Source organism: Sceloporus occidentalis, unplaced genomic scaffold, assembly GCF_023333645.1.
Source record: "Sceloporus occidentalis isolate IW3139 unplaced genomic scaffold, rSceOcc1.0.p SCAF_2, whole genome shotgun sequence".
NCBI classification, from domain to species: Eukaryota; Metazoa; Chordata; class Lepidosauria; order Squamata; family Phrynosomatidae; genus Sceloporus; species Sceloporus occidentalis.
In genome coordinates, this window is record NW_028316982.1 from 203575682 (window position 1) to 203591116 (window position 15435).

General features: G+C 42.6%; 2 protein-coding genes across 2 annotated transcripts in view; one reads left to right on the forward strand and one right to left on the reverse strand.

The window, feature by feature from the left end:
* The window catches only part of LOC149319602 (chloride intracellular channel protein 6-like), a 150132-nt gene that overhangs the window by 36761 nt on the left and 97936 nt on the right, over positions 1 to 15435 (reverse strand). The window lies entirely within an intron of this gene.
* RCAN1 (regulator of calcineurin 1) overlaps positions 10656 to 15435 on the forward strand; it is a 53883-nt gene continuing 49103 nt past the window's right edge. Inside the window, exon 1 of the mRNA XM_089512035.1 lies at positions 10656 to 11193. Coding sequence (XP_089368161.1) covers positions 10966 to 11193 — 228 coding nt within the window. The 5' untranslated portion in view covers positions 10656 to 10965. The remainder of the gene's footprint in view (positions 11194 to 15435) is intronic.

Genomic DNA, 15435 nt, shown 5'->3' on the forward strand with positions numbered 1-15435 from the left:
GGATAAAGTCTAAGACTTGGAAGGACAGTTATAAAGAATCTAGATAAGATCCTTAAGTGAAAGATAAATAAATAATTGAGTACCTGTTACCCATGCTGCTCCATATATATTTTGGTATAAATGATAACCCTTAATGACCCCTAGATGAACTCTAACAGCCTGTCCACCATTGCCAGCAAGGCATGAGGACATGTACATACACCCCTGAGGGGCACCCACATCATCATATCTAGAGAGTCGCATAAGAGGATTATCATATGACCAGGAAGAGCAAATGTTTGCCTTGCCTGAGGCTCTTGCCCCCTCCCCAGGTCTGTTGTCCGAGCAGCTTAAGACCACTAAGACAATCAGACAGGGACATCCAGGTGAAAAGCAAGTAATTAAACACCTTTGTTCTCACCATCAAGCACCTTTGCCAGAAGCAAGATTTTGCCTATAAATACTCTCAGATTTGCCTGTTCACTGGGCCAGTCTGGATTTCAGGGGGAAGCTCTGTCCCCTTGAACCCTGACCTGGCTCCTGGCTCCTGGCCAGTCATTCCATGGCTGAGCCTCATGCCATCCTCATCATATTCCATTTGGATTCCTGGAGGGAGTCTACATTCTGGTACGTATCACCCCAGTGATGCCTAAAATCCTATTCCATGCTAACCTATGCTTTTCCTGAGCCTTGTATGTGTGTGTGTATGCTAGTGAATTGCATGTGTTTTTCCCCTTATAAATAAATTGGTTAAATCTGTCTCAGCTTCAGTTATTGGGAGGCCCTGGTCTACTCCGTATACATATCGGGAGACGATCTCGGTGGGCTCTTGTAGCCAGCCCCCTCTTGCAATATTCGAGCTAATAACAATAATAATAAAATTCCCCTAAACGGACCCTTGGCTACATACCAAAATCAGCATACTTTGTGCCATGGTATTTCCATTTTCTGTGTATGGTTGTGAAACCTGGACAATGAAGAAAATGTGCAGGGTGGGGGGAATATCTACTAATTTAAAATGTGGTCCTGGAGAAGAGTTTTGTAGACCATGGACAACTAAAAATACAGATGAACAGATCTGAGAATAATTCAAGCCTGAAATCATCCACTATTTGATCAGACATCATTCTGATATGTTTTGAATATTAGAAATGTTGGGGAAAGTTGAAGACAGCAGAGAAAGGGAAAGATTTTACAGATTGATTGAATTAATAAAGGAAACCATGGTTTTGAGTTTGCAAGATGTAAATACTACTGTTAATGACAACATATTTTGGAGGTCTCTCATAAGGTTACCATAAAACAAAACTTATTTAATGGCACAGAATAATATCCCTGTAAAAAACCTCCATTATACAGTACCTATAAAAGCTTTCATGTCAGACATGATCAATGGCATAAGTAAAAAAAAGAGGTCTCTGCCTCTTCATGAGCTAGACATAATCATATTTGAGGAAGGGAGGACCAATAATGTAGGACTTATTTATATACCATAGAAGACAAGTGCCAGTGTTTCTTTATAAAATGAAGCCATATTTATTGGTTTTGTTGTTGTATGCCTTCAAGTTGTTTCTGACTATAATGAGGTTTTCTTGGCAAGATTTGTTCAGAAGGGATTTGTCTTCCTCTATGGACCTTATAACACTAGATGAATCCTGCTCAGAAACAGGATTTAAAACTAGCAAAAACCTGCAAATGAGGGAGGTTTTTCAGACACATTTGCACCAAACAGCAAGTTGGTTGTATTTCTGCTGAGTTTTCAATGGCAGCCCAAACTGTATTCTTCCATATAAACTTTTGTTTTTTAAAACTGCATTGTATGTGAGTTATAGGAGCATTAATGGGCAGAAAAATTGTTAATAAATATTTTAAATTAATAATAACAATTAAATAAAACCATTAAGTTAAGACTAGTGGTGGGACTAGAGCCCATTAATTGGGGGAAGGGGGCTATAGAAAAGGACATGAAAGTCAAGAACAGTTTGCAGTATTTCTTGAAGCTAAAATGTCTACCTTCACAACAGCAGTAACTGGTGATAATACTATCTTCTTAGCTTTGCTATGCTAATGTAGCACCTGTAGTGGGATAAAAAGGCTATTTGTGACAGAGTCCTAAAGTAAAACAAAGGCAATCCAACCTGCAGATAAATACCAGTGGAGCTGTCTCAGATTGAAGAATTCCTTTGAAGTCCTTTTACTGAAGACCAAGGACTTTCAGGTCAACAGCAGAATGTCATAGGAAAGTGGAATGTTTCCTTCTTTGTGACAGATTTTTACTGGTTTAGTTTTTTCACCAAGTCTTTTTGTCCAGCATAGAGAGCAGACTTATCAGTTAGGTTGTCATATGAAAAATAAGAACATTGTGTTCTCTTCAGATACGTCTCTGTCATGAGTTGTCTGGGTACCTATCTTCCAGATGCAGTTTAACCTACTTTTGAACCCAAATTCACAGTATTTCTTGCGTTTTAGGTCTTGATGGCGAGCCAGCATGGCATAATGGTTTCAGGATTGGCCTATGACAATCCATGTTACAGTGAGCATGATTATAGTTGTTTATATAGATTTGATTGATTATAGGGTTTTTAGGCAGGGAAACTAATACCACATGATTGAAAAAGAACTATTATTTAGTGTTTACTATGGATTTGGTTCAGTCCATTGACAATGGCATAGTGACATAGCTAGACAGGAACTAAACTCCATGAGGCATAACAGAGTACACACAGGGCCACATAAGACTGTGGTGTGGAATGGGACATCTGTGACTCTCTGTACTGTCATGGAATAAAAGCTTGCTGAGCGCATGCCTTGCGTGAGCTAAAATGGGAGAGCTTGGAAAGGCGGCACAGACCTCCTATTTTGTATATATTTGTACACTGATTGCTTGGGCATATAAGGAGGGAAGGGGAGGATTGAAAATTGGGGTGTTATGCCCTAGAACTCAAGCCCCATAGTCAAACTGTACAATTTTAGACTCAGTGGTGCACTTCATCATACAGGTTGAGTAGCCTTTATCCAAAATGCTTGGGAGCAGAAGTGTTTTGGATTTTGGAAAATTTACCTATACATAATGAGGTATCTTGGAGATGGAACCCAAATCTAAACATGAAATTCATTTATGTTTCAGGTACATCTTATTCACATAGCCTGAAGGTAATTTTATACACAATATTGTTAATAAGAAACAAAAATGTATACCTTGAATTGTCAGAAAGCAAAGGTGTCACTGTCTCAGCCACCCATGTGGACAATTTCAGATTATGGAGTATTTCAGGGTTTTGGACAAAGGATGTTCTTGTTGTATGCCTTCAAGTCATTTCCTACTTATGGTGACTCTAAGGTGAACCAATCATGGGGTTTTCTTGGCAAGATTTATTCAGAGGAGGCTTGCCATTGCCTTTCTATGAGGCTGAGAGCATATGACTTGCTCAAGGTGGGTTTCGTGGCCTAGTGGGGAATCAAACCCTGCTCTCCAGAGTCGTAGTCCAACACTCAAACCACTAAGCCATGCTGGCTCTCAACAGACAAAGAACACTCGACCTGTATTATGTTTAGTTAGTGTCTAAAATCAGCAAGGCAAAAAAGAAAAGAAAAGAAAAAGGACGCCATCTGTGTATAACGTTCTCAGCTCCCCCTCCGTAAGCTGCTTAGGGGCAATCAGCTCCCTTCCCAGCTGCTTAAATTCATCCTGCTGAGAAGGAGTTTGCTTCACAAGATGGAAGAAAAGTATTTGTATGAGCAGAAAGAGGCAGTGGGATAATGGAGGAGAATGAAGAACAATTAGCATTAGCAAGCACCTTCACAACATTTCAAGCACACTATTCTTGGCTCTTAACATTATGGCAGTTTAAATGACTTTAGGTTTACTAGCAAGGATTTCAAGAGGTTTTGTATTTGCATACCTGAGCATAAAAGCTCTTCTTTTCAGCCAAGAGAATCTGAGAACTCCAAACTAAGCTGCAGCATAATTAATTTTATTTCTTACAGTTATAGCTTGATTTTGCAGCTAATCTTGCTGTTCGCGGGGGGGGGGGGGGGGAATAACAACAACAACAAAATACAGCATTAAATACAAAATAGCTTACAAACAAGGCGGAAAGAATATATCAGTCAATAATTATTGAAAAGCCTAGTAAGCAAAGATAGTATCTAGCACTGTTGAAAGTAACAAAAGTTGCTTATGAACTTGGAATTCTGAATCTGAGATTCTCTCCATTTCTCCATAATCATTCCAATGTCTAGGCCAATACAGAACAGCTTCCATGTTTTGTAAGAGGAAAATTTGGAAAATTACTTTTAAAAAACAGCTTGCTGGTGTTTCTTGTTTGTTGTCAGAACTCACAGTAGTGTTTTATAAAGTAGCATATTTTGATCTGTATTACTTTCCATTATTTGAGAGGAGGGAATCCCTGGGATTGATGAGAATGGCATAAAACATGAAAAAAGTTCAGTACCTGTAAAAATGCCTAGAAATTCCTTTTAGAAATAATATTTAATAGAAACTATAAAATGTTAGTTGTTACACCAATAAGGATAACTTGATTATTACTTGTATTACTTTTGAATGCAACTTCAAGGTATCTTTGTTACCCAAACAGTAAACAGAGGTAACTAGGTTGCTTGTAACAAATTCCTTCCTAGTTTGGGGTCAGAGTAGCTAGCCCAGTGGTAGACAAAATACCTCCACCCCCTCAAGGTAAATAGGATGTAAAGAAAGGAAACAAGGAAAGAAAAGAGGAAAAAAGGAAGAGGGTTCATACTGAATCATGGTTCAAACATTAGAAAGAAGGGTGAAAAGTTCAACAGGACACACAAAGTAAGAGCAGATAAAATAATGGAATGCAAGTGGGTGAGAAGGGAGGCTTGATAACATTCATACTCTTCTATTAGACAGCTGTTTAGATGGCATTTCCTCCATATAAATTGAATACATAGCAACCCCTCTATACAATAGCATCAAGCTTTCATTCTTGGGTTCCTTTGAGTGTTTGATGTGGAGAATCAGATGCAAACAAAGATAGTCTATCAGCATTTACTCTATTTGTATACTATTATAGACCTTACTATCTATTGTATTGTGTAAAAGCAATCCCACTGAAAATGGTGCCATATGTCATGTCTTTGTCCTGGTACAGGAAGTGGAATCTGCCTTTGGAATGGCTTTTCCTCTTCTGATGAGTGCCTACTTTACCTGATAAGGAACAAAATCTTGGGGTAAACTATTGCCATTTGTATACTCCCTTAGCAACCACTAGGTGGCGGTGTTTGATAATAGATTTGAAATATGTTTTGCTTTGCTTTTTTAAGATTACAGTTGTTTATTTTCTACTATAGCAATACTGTACAATATAAATTAAAAACTGGTTGAGATTTCCAGTATGTATCTTTCAAAAAAAAATCTCTTGTCCCATTTTCAAGTTCTGAGTTATAGTTATTTGTCTAGTGGTGCAGTCCTAAATATTTGCATATCTAGGTCATGCCTCTTGAACTCAGTAAAACTTGCTTCCAAACAAACATGCTTATGAACACTCTGTAACACTGTATCAAAATAATCATATGAATATTATTCCAGGCTCTTTCAAGGGGTAAATAATCTAAGTTTCCAGGCGAAAACCTACTAATGAAATAGATTTTGCTCCCAGGTAAGGCAAATCTTTCTGTACTTTGGATAGCACTTCATTTGTTGGAGCCATCCTTTTGATGAGAGGCCTGCTAAATGTTATTATAATAGTGCAGAATGATACTTCAGCACAAGGCTAAAATTAATGTGAGGACAAGTCAATTAATATAGTCGGATCTTCATATCCGCAGGGATACATATCCATTCTTGATCTCAAGTCCCATTGCCATTAATGTTGGTGTGATGTATGCATGGCCGCTCGTGTGGCTGCATGCATGCGCTGCCATTTAGGACAATGGGCCTTGCCGTCTGCAGATGTTCAAATCTGCAGATGGCGAGCCTGTGGACAATGAGGTTCCACCGTGTTAACAAAGTAACATAGGCCCGTTACAGACCACCCAAAAGGGGCAGTCTTGGGCCGCTGCTGGTTGCAGCGCGGAGGAGCCGCAGCAGCCAAACCACACGACTCCTCCGCGCTGCAAAAAAGGAGTGCAGAAATCGCACTCCTTCCGGCAACCCGGAAGAGCCGCCGCAAGTGCCAAAGCGCGCATTTGCGACGGCTCTTCCGGGTTTACACGTCTGGACGCTGTGCGTCCGTTATGTCAAGATGGCCGTGCCCGTCTGTATAGGGCACCGCCATCTTGCCGTACGGAATACACGCGAGGGGCAAGGCGCGTCCGGAAGCACCGCCCCTCGCGCGTATTCTTGGCGCAACGACGGCGCCGCTTAGGCCCATCTGTAAGGTGCCTAAGCCAAAGGAAGATTAAAGGACAACAATAAACAACATAGTTGTAGATATTAGGTGTCTAGACAATGGCAAAACTATGAATTTATAAACCATGTCAAAATAAAAACTACAACACTTTACTTGGAGTATTGCTACCCACTGTTCTAATCAACCATGTTCTCCTGCACAATACAGTCAGCCCTCTGTAGCCAGGCGTCCTTTATCCATGGATTCAACCATAGCTTCAAAATATTTTTAAAAATATATAAATATATAAATTCCAAAAAGCAAACCTTGATTTTGCCATTTTATATAAGAGACACCATTTTACAATGCCATTGTATTTAATGGGACTTGAGCTTACTCCCTCAGTCCAAAACAGAGAATAGAATGAATAGGCAAGGAGGTAACCATAAACAGCAAAACCCAAGTAGCTGTATCATGAGATCTTGCTTCTTTAGAACCATCTGGAATCTGTCTCCAACACTGGAGGTAATATTCAACCATTATGATTCAGTCATTGATGGCCTTGTCCGTTTTCTCCATCTGTGCCAAATCATCTTTTAAAATGGTCAAAACTAGTGGCCATTACAGCTTTCTGCTTCCCACTCACCATGTTGCATTTGTTCCATTAGCTTCAACAATTTGAAAATGCGTAGAAATGCCTAATGCATGTTTTGGAAGTAAGTCCAACTCTGGGCAATGGGGCTTGCTCCCATATGTATATTAGAATTCTAGCCTGAATAGCATTGTTACATTATCAAAAAGTGAATTGTTACTGTGAGCTTCATATACAGTTGCCAAAGAAGGAGCTAAAGTGGGATGCTTAAGCAACTATCTTTGCTGTGAGAACAGAGTGTATCAAGTATTCCTTCCCACTGCCATCTGCTAAGTACTGTTGATGTCTTCCTTGGCCAAATAAATCATTTATACACATCCAAACCACTCAGCAGTGATTCGTATCTGTTTTATGAAGGATGGGCACAAAGATACTGTTACGACGTTTTGGAAACCTTCAGAAAATATTTTTTAACACTTAAAAAAAAAAAAAGGTTTCAGCCCGCATATACCTGCTATGTTTTTACTTGATGCAGCTCGCCTCAGGAGATGAGGTGGGCTGAGAGAGATGACAAGCAAATACTTCAATGAAAATGAATAAATATATGGTGGGCTCTCCACATTTGCAAAGGTTAGGAGCACAGGAACCCTGTTCAAGTGGGGGGGGGGGGGACCACAAATAAAAATAAAACTTTTTTAATTTGCAAAAACACCTCTCTAGGAATCTCTAGGGCCTCCAGCACAACTCTATGGTCAACAGTGGCAAGAATTTGGACCATACAATCAGGCTGAAGGACCTACAAATGCCTACAGAAGTTTTCTCTAGTAATCGCTAACCTAACTTTATGGTCATCTTCTGGCAGAGCTGCACAGGAGGACCTAGAGATTCCTAAAGAGAACATATTTGTCAAATCCACAGAAGTCAAATCCACAAATGCTTAGGTTGGACTGTATATGTTTTTGTTGTTGTTGTTAACTGCTCTCAAGTTGGCCTCGACTCACAGCAATCCTGTGGAAGAGACATCTCCAAGCCCCACTGTCCTCAACTGCTCTGCTTATTTCTTGCAGGCCCAGGCTCATGTCCTCCCAGACTGAGGGGTGAAACAGATGGCTCTAAAGGGGTGGCATGATACTGTCCCTGAAAGAGCTGGATTGGGGCCGCGGCAACCACACGCTGCAGCCCCAATCCAGCCAGCTTCTGCCCCAAATAGGAACAGAAAAAATCTGCTCCTATTTGGGGTGGGAAAAAAGCATCCCTTCACCTCTAGAGCCGGCTTTTCACCAGCCCTGGGGCGAGTGACATCTGAATGCCATGCCTAGGGTTGCCATAACCTGGCGGGGGGCGGGAATTTCCCGCTTTTGGACCGTCTGCACAGTCACGGTATGGTTTGCCCCCGCCCCTGGGTTTGCCCCCGCCCCCGGGCTTTTTTATTGCGTCGCTATGGCGGCGCCTTTGGCCGCTCTTGTGGCCGCCACCGCCGCCACCACCAATGCAGCTGTCGCTGTGTGGTGGCCTGCCTGTGGCTGCTCCTCTGGTCGCCGCCGCCACCGCGGTTTGGTAGGTGCTCCAGCGCGCCCACACTCCCAGTATTTAATTTTCCTGGGCGCGCTGGAAGAGCACCTACTATTGGCTGGCAGGCTGGCCAATAGCGGAACAGCCCGCCCCCTGCTTCAGGAGTCTATGACTGCTGGCAGGGGGTGGGGCTGTTCCAGCTCTCTGCCCCCATTGGCCACCCAGGTTAAAGAGGAGGAGCTCTCCTCTGTTTACTTCCTGGGCCGGTGAGCGGCAAAGGACTGAGGCAGCGGGCGGAGGAGGGCACCGGGCAGCCCCCGCTACAGCAACAAAAGCGGCAGCCGCAACAGCAGCAGCCAAAGGGAGAGGAGAGGACCAAAAATAGGCCTCTGGGCCGGGGGGGGGGACGTTTTTGGCTAGCTGTGTGAGTGTTAATCAGTTTGCAAAGGGACCTTCCACGTCTATCATCATCATCATCATCATCATCATCATTATCCAAAGGCCTAGCTGTGTGAGTGTGAATCAGTTTGCAAAGGGACCTTCCATGATTATTATTACTATTATTATTATTAGTATGCAAAGAGCTAGCTGTGTGAGTCAGTTTGCAAAGGGACCTAACATGATTATCATCATCATTATTGTTGTTGTTGTTATTATGCAAAGACCTAGCTGTGTGAGTCAGTTTGGAAAGGGACCTTCCATGATGATGATGATGATGATGATTAGCATGCAAAGAGCTAGCTGTGTGAGTCAGTTTGCAAATGCCCAAATGTGCTTCGTGTGTGTTTTGGAATGGGGGAGGGGGGGTGGCCAGAAAGGGAAGTACATTTCTGCGATCTGTCTAGGAATAATGCCAAAATGTCCTCCATTTTGATCATGCCTAAGAAACATGCATTTATATTAACATTTTTTTAAATCATAATTTTTTCGCATGTCCTCCATTTTTATAAAATGTGTCCTACATTTGAAAATATTGCCCTACATTTGTCCTACATTTGTCCCGGTTTGGAGGTCCAGACTTATGGCAACCCTAGCCATGCCCCCAAGTTGCTTGGAAGCCCGCCAGCATGTAATTGCTAGTGTGGCTTCCGAGTGAGTCGGGGGTGTCTAAACACCACACCCCCAAGCCAGCTAGAAGCCAGTTTTAAAAGGCTGTCTATTTTTGCCCTACATCTATCTCTCTGGCATGTGCTGCTCCTCTCTTTCTACTACTCTCTTATCTTCCCTAACATTATTGTCTTTTTTGAGTGAGTCATGCCTTCTCATGATGTGGCCAAAATATAACAGCCTCAGTTTTGGCATCTTTGCTTCCAGGGAGAGTTCAGTCTAGAGCTGTTCATTTGTCTTTTTGGCCATCCATGGTATCCTCAGCACTCTTCTCCAGCATCACAAGTCAAATGAGTTCTTTTCTTTCTATCTGCTTTCTTCACTGTCTAGGGTGATGGGGAACACAATGGCTTGTACAATTCTAACTTCAGTGCCCAGTTGTATCTTTTATGCTTTAGGATCTTATCTAGTTATTTCATAGCTGCCCCTCCCATTCCTAGGCTGCTTGTTTCTTGGCTGCAGCCTCTGTTCTGATCAGTCTTTGATCCAAGGCAGGAAAAGTCTTTAACTATGGAGTTTATCACATGTGAGGAAAATCAGGGGTTTAAACAGGCATTATCTAGTCACATATTCAAACAATTGCGGTGAAGATTTTTACATGTATCGTGATTAAAGATGACTTATCCTGGGAATAACCAGCAACAATTCATTCGTGGTGAAATCCTGTGAATGATTTGTTGCTGATTATTTAAAGTTGACTATAGAGTTGCATTGGAGGACCTATATATTCCTAGAGAGAACATATTAATCAAATCTGTGAATAATCAAATCCGCAAATATGGAGGGATGAGTGCAGATTATCGCACTACAACACTGGTCCCCAAACTGTGCCTCTTTAAGACCTTTTGGACTCCCATAAGCCTCAGCCAATAGCCTGGAATTCTGGGAGCTGAAGTCCAAAATCCCTTAAAAAACGCAGTTTGGGGACCACTGCAATATACTCTTAAAACAGGGCTAATGCATTTTACAGCCTCCTGTTGCATTGTGGGAGTTTGTGGTTCAGCGAGGCCTATAAGACCTCTCTGGCGGAATAATATTCCAAATACCCCTTCTTAAACTACAAGTCCCAGAATGCAACAGGAGGCATCCAGGGCAGTTAAAGTGGGGTTAGCCCCCGTTTTAAGAATGTAGTGCAGTGGTACTAATTATAATCATCATCATCTGCATGATAGTGTTTTTGCTGTTTGCGGTGTTTCCACAGGGACGAGTGTAGTAGTAGCAGCAGTACTAGGCCTCAGAGGCGGGCCTCGCCCTTGATGCTCTCCCATAAAATGGCGGCCGCAAAGCCTAGCCGCTTGGAGACGGGTCACTTGTTGAGCGGCTTGATTGGCTCAGGCGGGGGATCTGAGGCCTGGGCGCCTCCTCAGGGAAAGAGTTAAGGCCCCTGGCTGCCTTGTTCCTCCTTCCCTCAGTCGGCCACGGAGGCTCCTCCTCCTCCTCCTCCTCCTCCGCTCAGCCGGCATGGAAGCCTTGGGGGGCGGCTGTCGGAGGGAGGAGGAGAGCGAAGGCGGCCAGGGGGAAGAGGAGCCCGAGGGGGCTGGTGAGGAGGCGGTGGCCGTGGCGGAGGAGGACCCGCTGGAGTGGACCTTCGTGGGCATGGAGACGACGATGTCGCTGCACGACCTGCCCACCGCCCTCATCGCCTGCAACCTCCCGCTGGCCGTCTTCTTCCCGGACGGGCCCTGCAGGGTGGGTGAGAACTAGGGGAAACTACCATTCCCAGGATCCCCCGGGTCCTCGCCTCTTGGTGGCATTTAGGAATAATGCCTTTTAGAGATGGTTATTCCCTATGGTGCGGGGATCTTTATTAGGACAGCCCCACAGAGCAAGGGTCGGCTTAATATACAGTATATGTATGTATGTATGTATGTATATGTGTGTGTGTGTGTGTGTATTATGGAACATGCAGACATACACACACAAACAGGGTGACTAGATGTCCTGCTCTTCCAGGACAGGAGTCTTGGCCACAGTGAGGCTCCTGCTGGTGGTATTTAGGAATAATACCTTCTAAAGATAGTTATTCCCCATTGTGCGGATACCTTTATTAAGACAGCCCCACAAAGCAGGGGTTGGCTTAAGAGAGGTGTGTGTGTGTGTGTGTGTAATTGAATACACACACACAGAGGGTGATCAGACATCCTCCTTTTCCAGGACAGGAGTCTTGGCCACAGTGAGGCTCCTGCTGGTATTAGGGAATGATACCTGCCCTGTTAAAGATAAGGGCTAGTTATTCCCAGTGGTGCTAATACCTTTATTAAGCCAGCCCCACAAAGCAGGAAATATATTTGTGTGTGTGTCTGTATTGCTTGTATCTAGAGTTGAAAACTCAATATCTTGTTCCGCTTACTACCCATATTCTGGGTGACGAGACGTCTACCTTTCCAGGACATGTCCTACATGTCAGCTTTCTGTCCAGGAAAAATGCAAAATGTCCTCAATTTTAAGTGAGCCTAAGGAGTGTGTTTTAGCTTTTATTTGGTCATGTCCTCCATTTTTGCTTGAATGTGCCTACATTTTGAGGTGCCTTGTCCTCCGTTGCAGTTATAACATCTGATTAGCCTGTACACACACACACACTTAAGTCCAAGCTTTCCAGGTGTAAGATTCCCATCCTGAGGGATCCTATTTTTGAAAACAGGCCAGGAAGGATGCACAAGGACTAGTGTCATTCTCAACATGTGGCCTCAAGCTGTAAATGGCCTGTGGGGTATTGAATCTCATAATCTGGTAGTTCTCATAATATAATACATGTATAATTTTTACATTCATTTATGATACAGCTTGTGGCACGATGAATGCATTAGTTCTCAAGTGTACCACAGGACCCCTGCTCCTCTGCATGGCTGGTAGGCATGATGTGCATTAGGGAAGATAGAAAGTGTTCTGTGAAAAATTAGTTTTCTTTCTAAGAGGCATCAGTGCTGGCTGAGGAAAGGTGTACACAGGCAAGATTCTGCACCAATGCTCACTCACCCACTTTCTGATCATCCTAATGAGCTGGCAGGAGCTCAGAGTTGGTTGGGGGGGGGGGGGGGAGACATCCCTGCATGTTTCTACTGTGGAGATTGAATGGGCCACAACAGTACCTCTGGTCCCCCTAAGCATGATTTGCTGCTGGCTGACATGCCTCTGTTGTTCCAGTCCTAAGCTTAATTAACCTAGAAATAGCAAATTTTGCCAAGAACTGTATGGGATAGGTATGAGCCATAATTTTAATAAAGGCTATGCCTATTCTGCACAAAAGTTCCATTATGGGTAAAGGAAGATTTAATCTTAACAAGCAGGGATTAGCACTAAAATGTGGGGTATCAATTTAAACATGTAGTATTGTAATTTCCTTTAGGGGTCTAACTAGCAAGGCCTGAACAGAGCTTTAAACAGAACACCAGGCTCTCTAGCATGCTGTAGCTTAGCTATTATTAGTAGCAGCCCCAAGCATGAATACTGTATTGTGCTAGTGTTACAGGGCTTCTATTCTGGATTCAGGTCAGGCCCTATTCAGGAACACTGTAGGTGTAGTTCTGGGTTGGATTAATAGCAAGACTCCTTTTTCCAAGAAACATCTGTACTTAGGGGAGACAGCTAGGAAAATTTGTGTGCCCAAGGTGCCATAGCATCATGAGAGAAGCATGCATATGCAAACCTTGGTCTACCTATTTTGAGACTTAACTGCATTTTTGGAAAACCCATATTTAATGCAGAAATTCCCTGCTCCTTCTGCTGTTTTATTTGTTGGCATGCCACCATCCACTTCTGTAGTTGCATGTTTTTATTTATAATACATATATCCTGCACCTTCAGTGCCAGTTCTTAGGATTACTATTATATGACATGATTATTGTGTCTTGTTATTGCTAGACATGGCTTCTTGGATGTTAAGTATGTTCATTTCATTGGATCTTACTCCCAGGTAGTTTTCAAAGAAGTCACCATGTTAATTTATTGCAGCATGTTTACAACTGAGCACTGATTGTACAGTGCAGATATGAGCTCAAAGCTTGTTGAGCTACAGTGCTAACTCAAATTTAGCTGCAAGAAGAGTTATCATTTAGTTGCAAAAGACTTGCCCTGTTGTAGCTTATCCCACAAGTACACTCTAAAGACTCTTCATACTTTTGATTTGATAGGTAGGAGCTAAATTACCATTCCACAATGAATGAGTTCAAGGCCTTGGTGCCTTCATTATACATCTGTGGAGTCCAGTGTACATTTACACTGTGTTGGTAATATATAGGGCATAGCATTAAATGACAACGCATATGCGAGGGAAGGCACAATGGGAAGCTTAAGTGCCTTATGTTTCTTGTTGCCCTGCCCCATAATATTCAAGGTAACTTTAGCCTCTCTCCAGCTGCAGTCAAGTGTTTGTCAGAAATGGGAAGCATGCTGCTGTTTATCTTTTCTCCTCCCCACTCTCCGTATTTGTTAATGCTGTTTTAGAATCCGAGATGTGGAGGTGCGGAGAAATGTATTATTTTAGCCATTAGATTTATACAGCTGAGTCTTTTACCATAAAAAAGTTTCTATTACACGTTTATTTGATGCTTCTTAGATACGTGCAGACTCAGTTTCAAATATATATTTTGCTGTTTTACTTCTTAAAACGTTAACTTTAAGAGGTTTCTTTAAACCACTGAAGGACATGGTAATTCTATCTCCACATAGAAATCCAGATGATTAAAATGATCCAGATGGTACGAATGCTGACTGAGATCCTGCATAGAAAACATAGCTACATTTGCATACTTTTAATCTGTCTCCTACCTCAACTCCTCAGAACTTACCTTAGAAGCCAGGCGGCTACACCCACCAAGGAGTTCTGAGGTACTAGCAAATGCTGAAAGATCATGCATCCAGCTCCCTACTGCTAGGTGATAAGATCATGTCACAACTGCTTATCACATTGCATCTCACTGGTGGAAGCAGGGAGGGCCAGACACATCATTCTTCAGTAACCTGCTTGCCTCGATTGCTTGGTTGGTGTGGCAGCCTGACTTCTAAAGTGGCTTTGGATAACATTGCAGTTGGGGTAATGCCACAATCAGTGATGTGAATTGCAAAATTTCTAAGGTTGAACAGTATGCCAGCCACTGTTTTTATTCATTTGCATAGTCATCATTTGTTGAAGCTTCCTGCTTCTTTGGTGAATTTTCACTGTGTGGCATACCATAGACTTATAGACTCACAGAATCATAGAGTTGGAAGAGACCACAGGGGCCACCCTGTCCAACCCCTGCCATGCAGGAACACTAATCAAAGCACTCCCGACAGAGGGCCATCCAGCCTCTGTTGAAAGACCTCCGAAGAAGGAGACTCCACCACTCTCTGAAGGAGTATGTTCTACTTTCAAATAGCTCTTACTATCAGGAAGTTCCTCTTGAGATTTAGTTGGAATCTCTTTTCCTGTAGTTTGAATCCATTGCTCCTTGTCCTAATCTCTGGACGGAGCAACAGCAAACAAGTATGACATCCCTTCAGATACTTAAACGTTACTATCATGTCCCCTCTTAACCTTCTTATCATCAGGCTGAACATTCTCAACTCCCTAAGGCACCCCTCATAGGGCTTGGCTTCCAGACCTAGCAACATGCCAATTCTTTCCCTCAATAGAATATATCCTGCTATTCAGTGTTTATGTACTGCCATATCCATAGTATTTTTGCACAGTATGGTTCCCCCTGTTGATTAGTCATGTGACTCCACATTCAAAATGTTCACATATTTTGTTTAAGTTTGTACAGTGGGCCCTAGGGTTTGGTTCCAGGACCTCCCATGAAATTTGTGGTTGTTCAAGTCCCATTAAATGTAACAGACACTTTTTGGAATATATATATATATATATATACACACACACACACACACACACACACACATATATATATATACATATACACACACACACATATACACGCACACACATATACACAG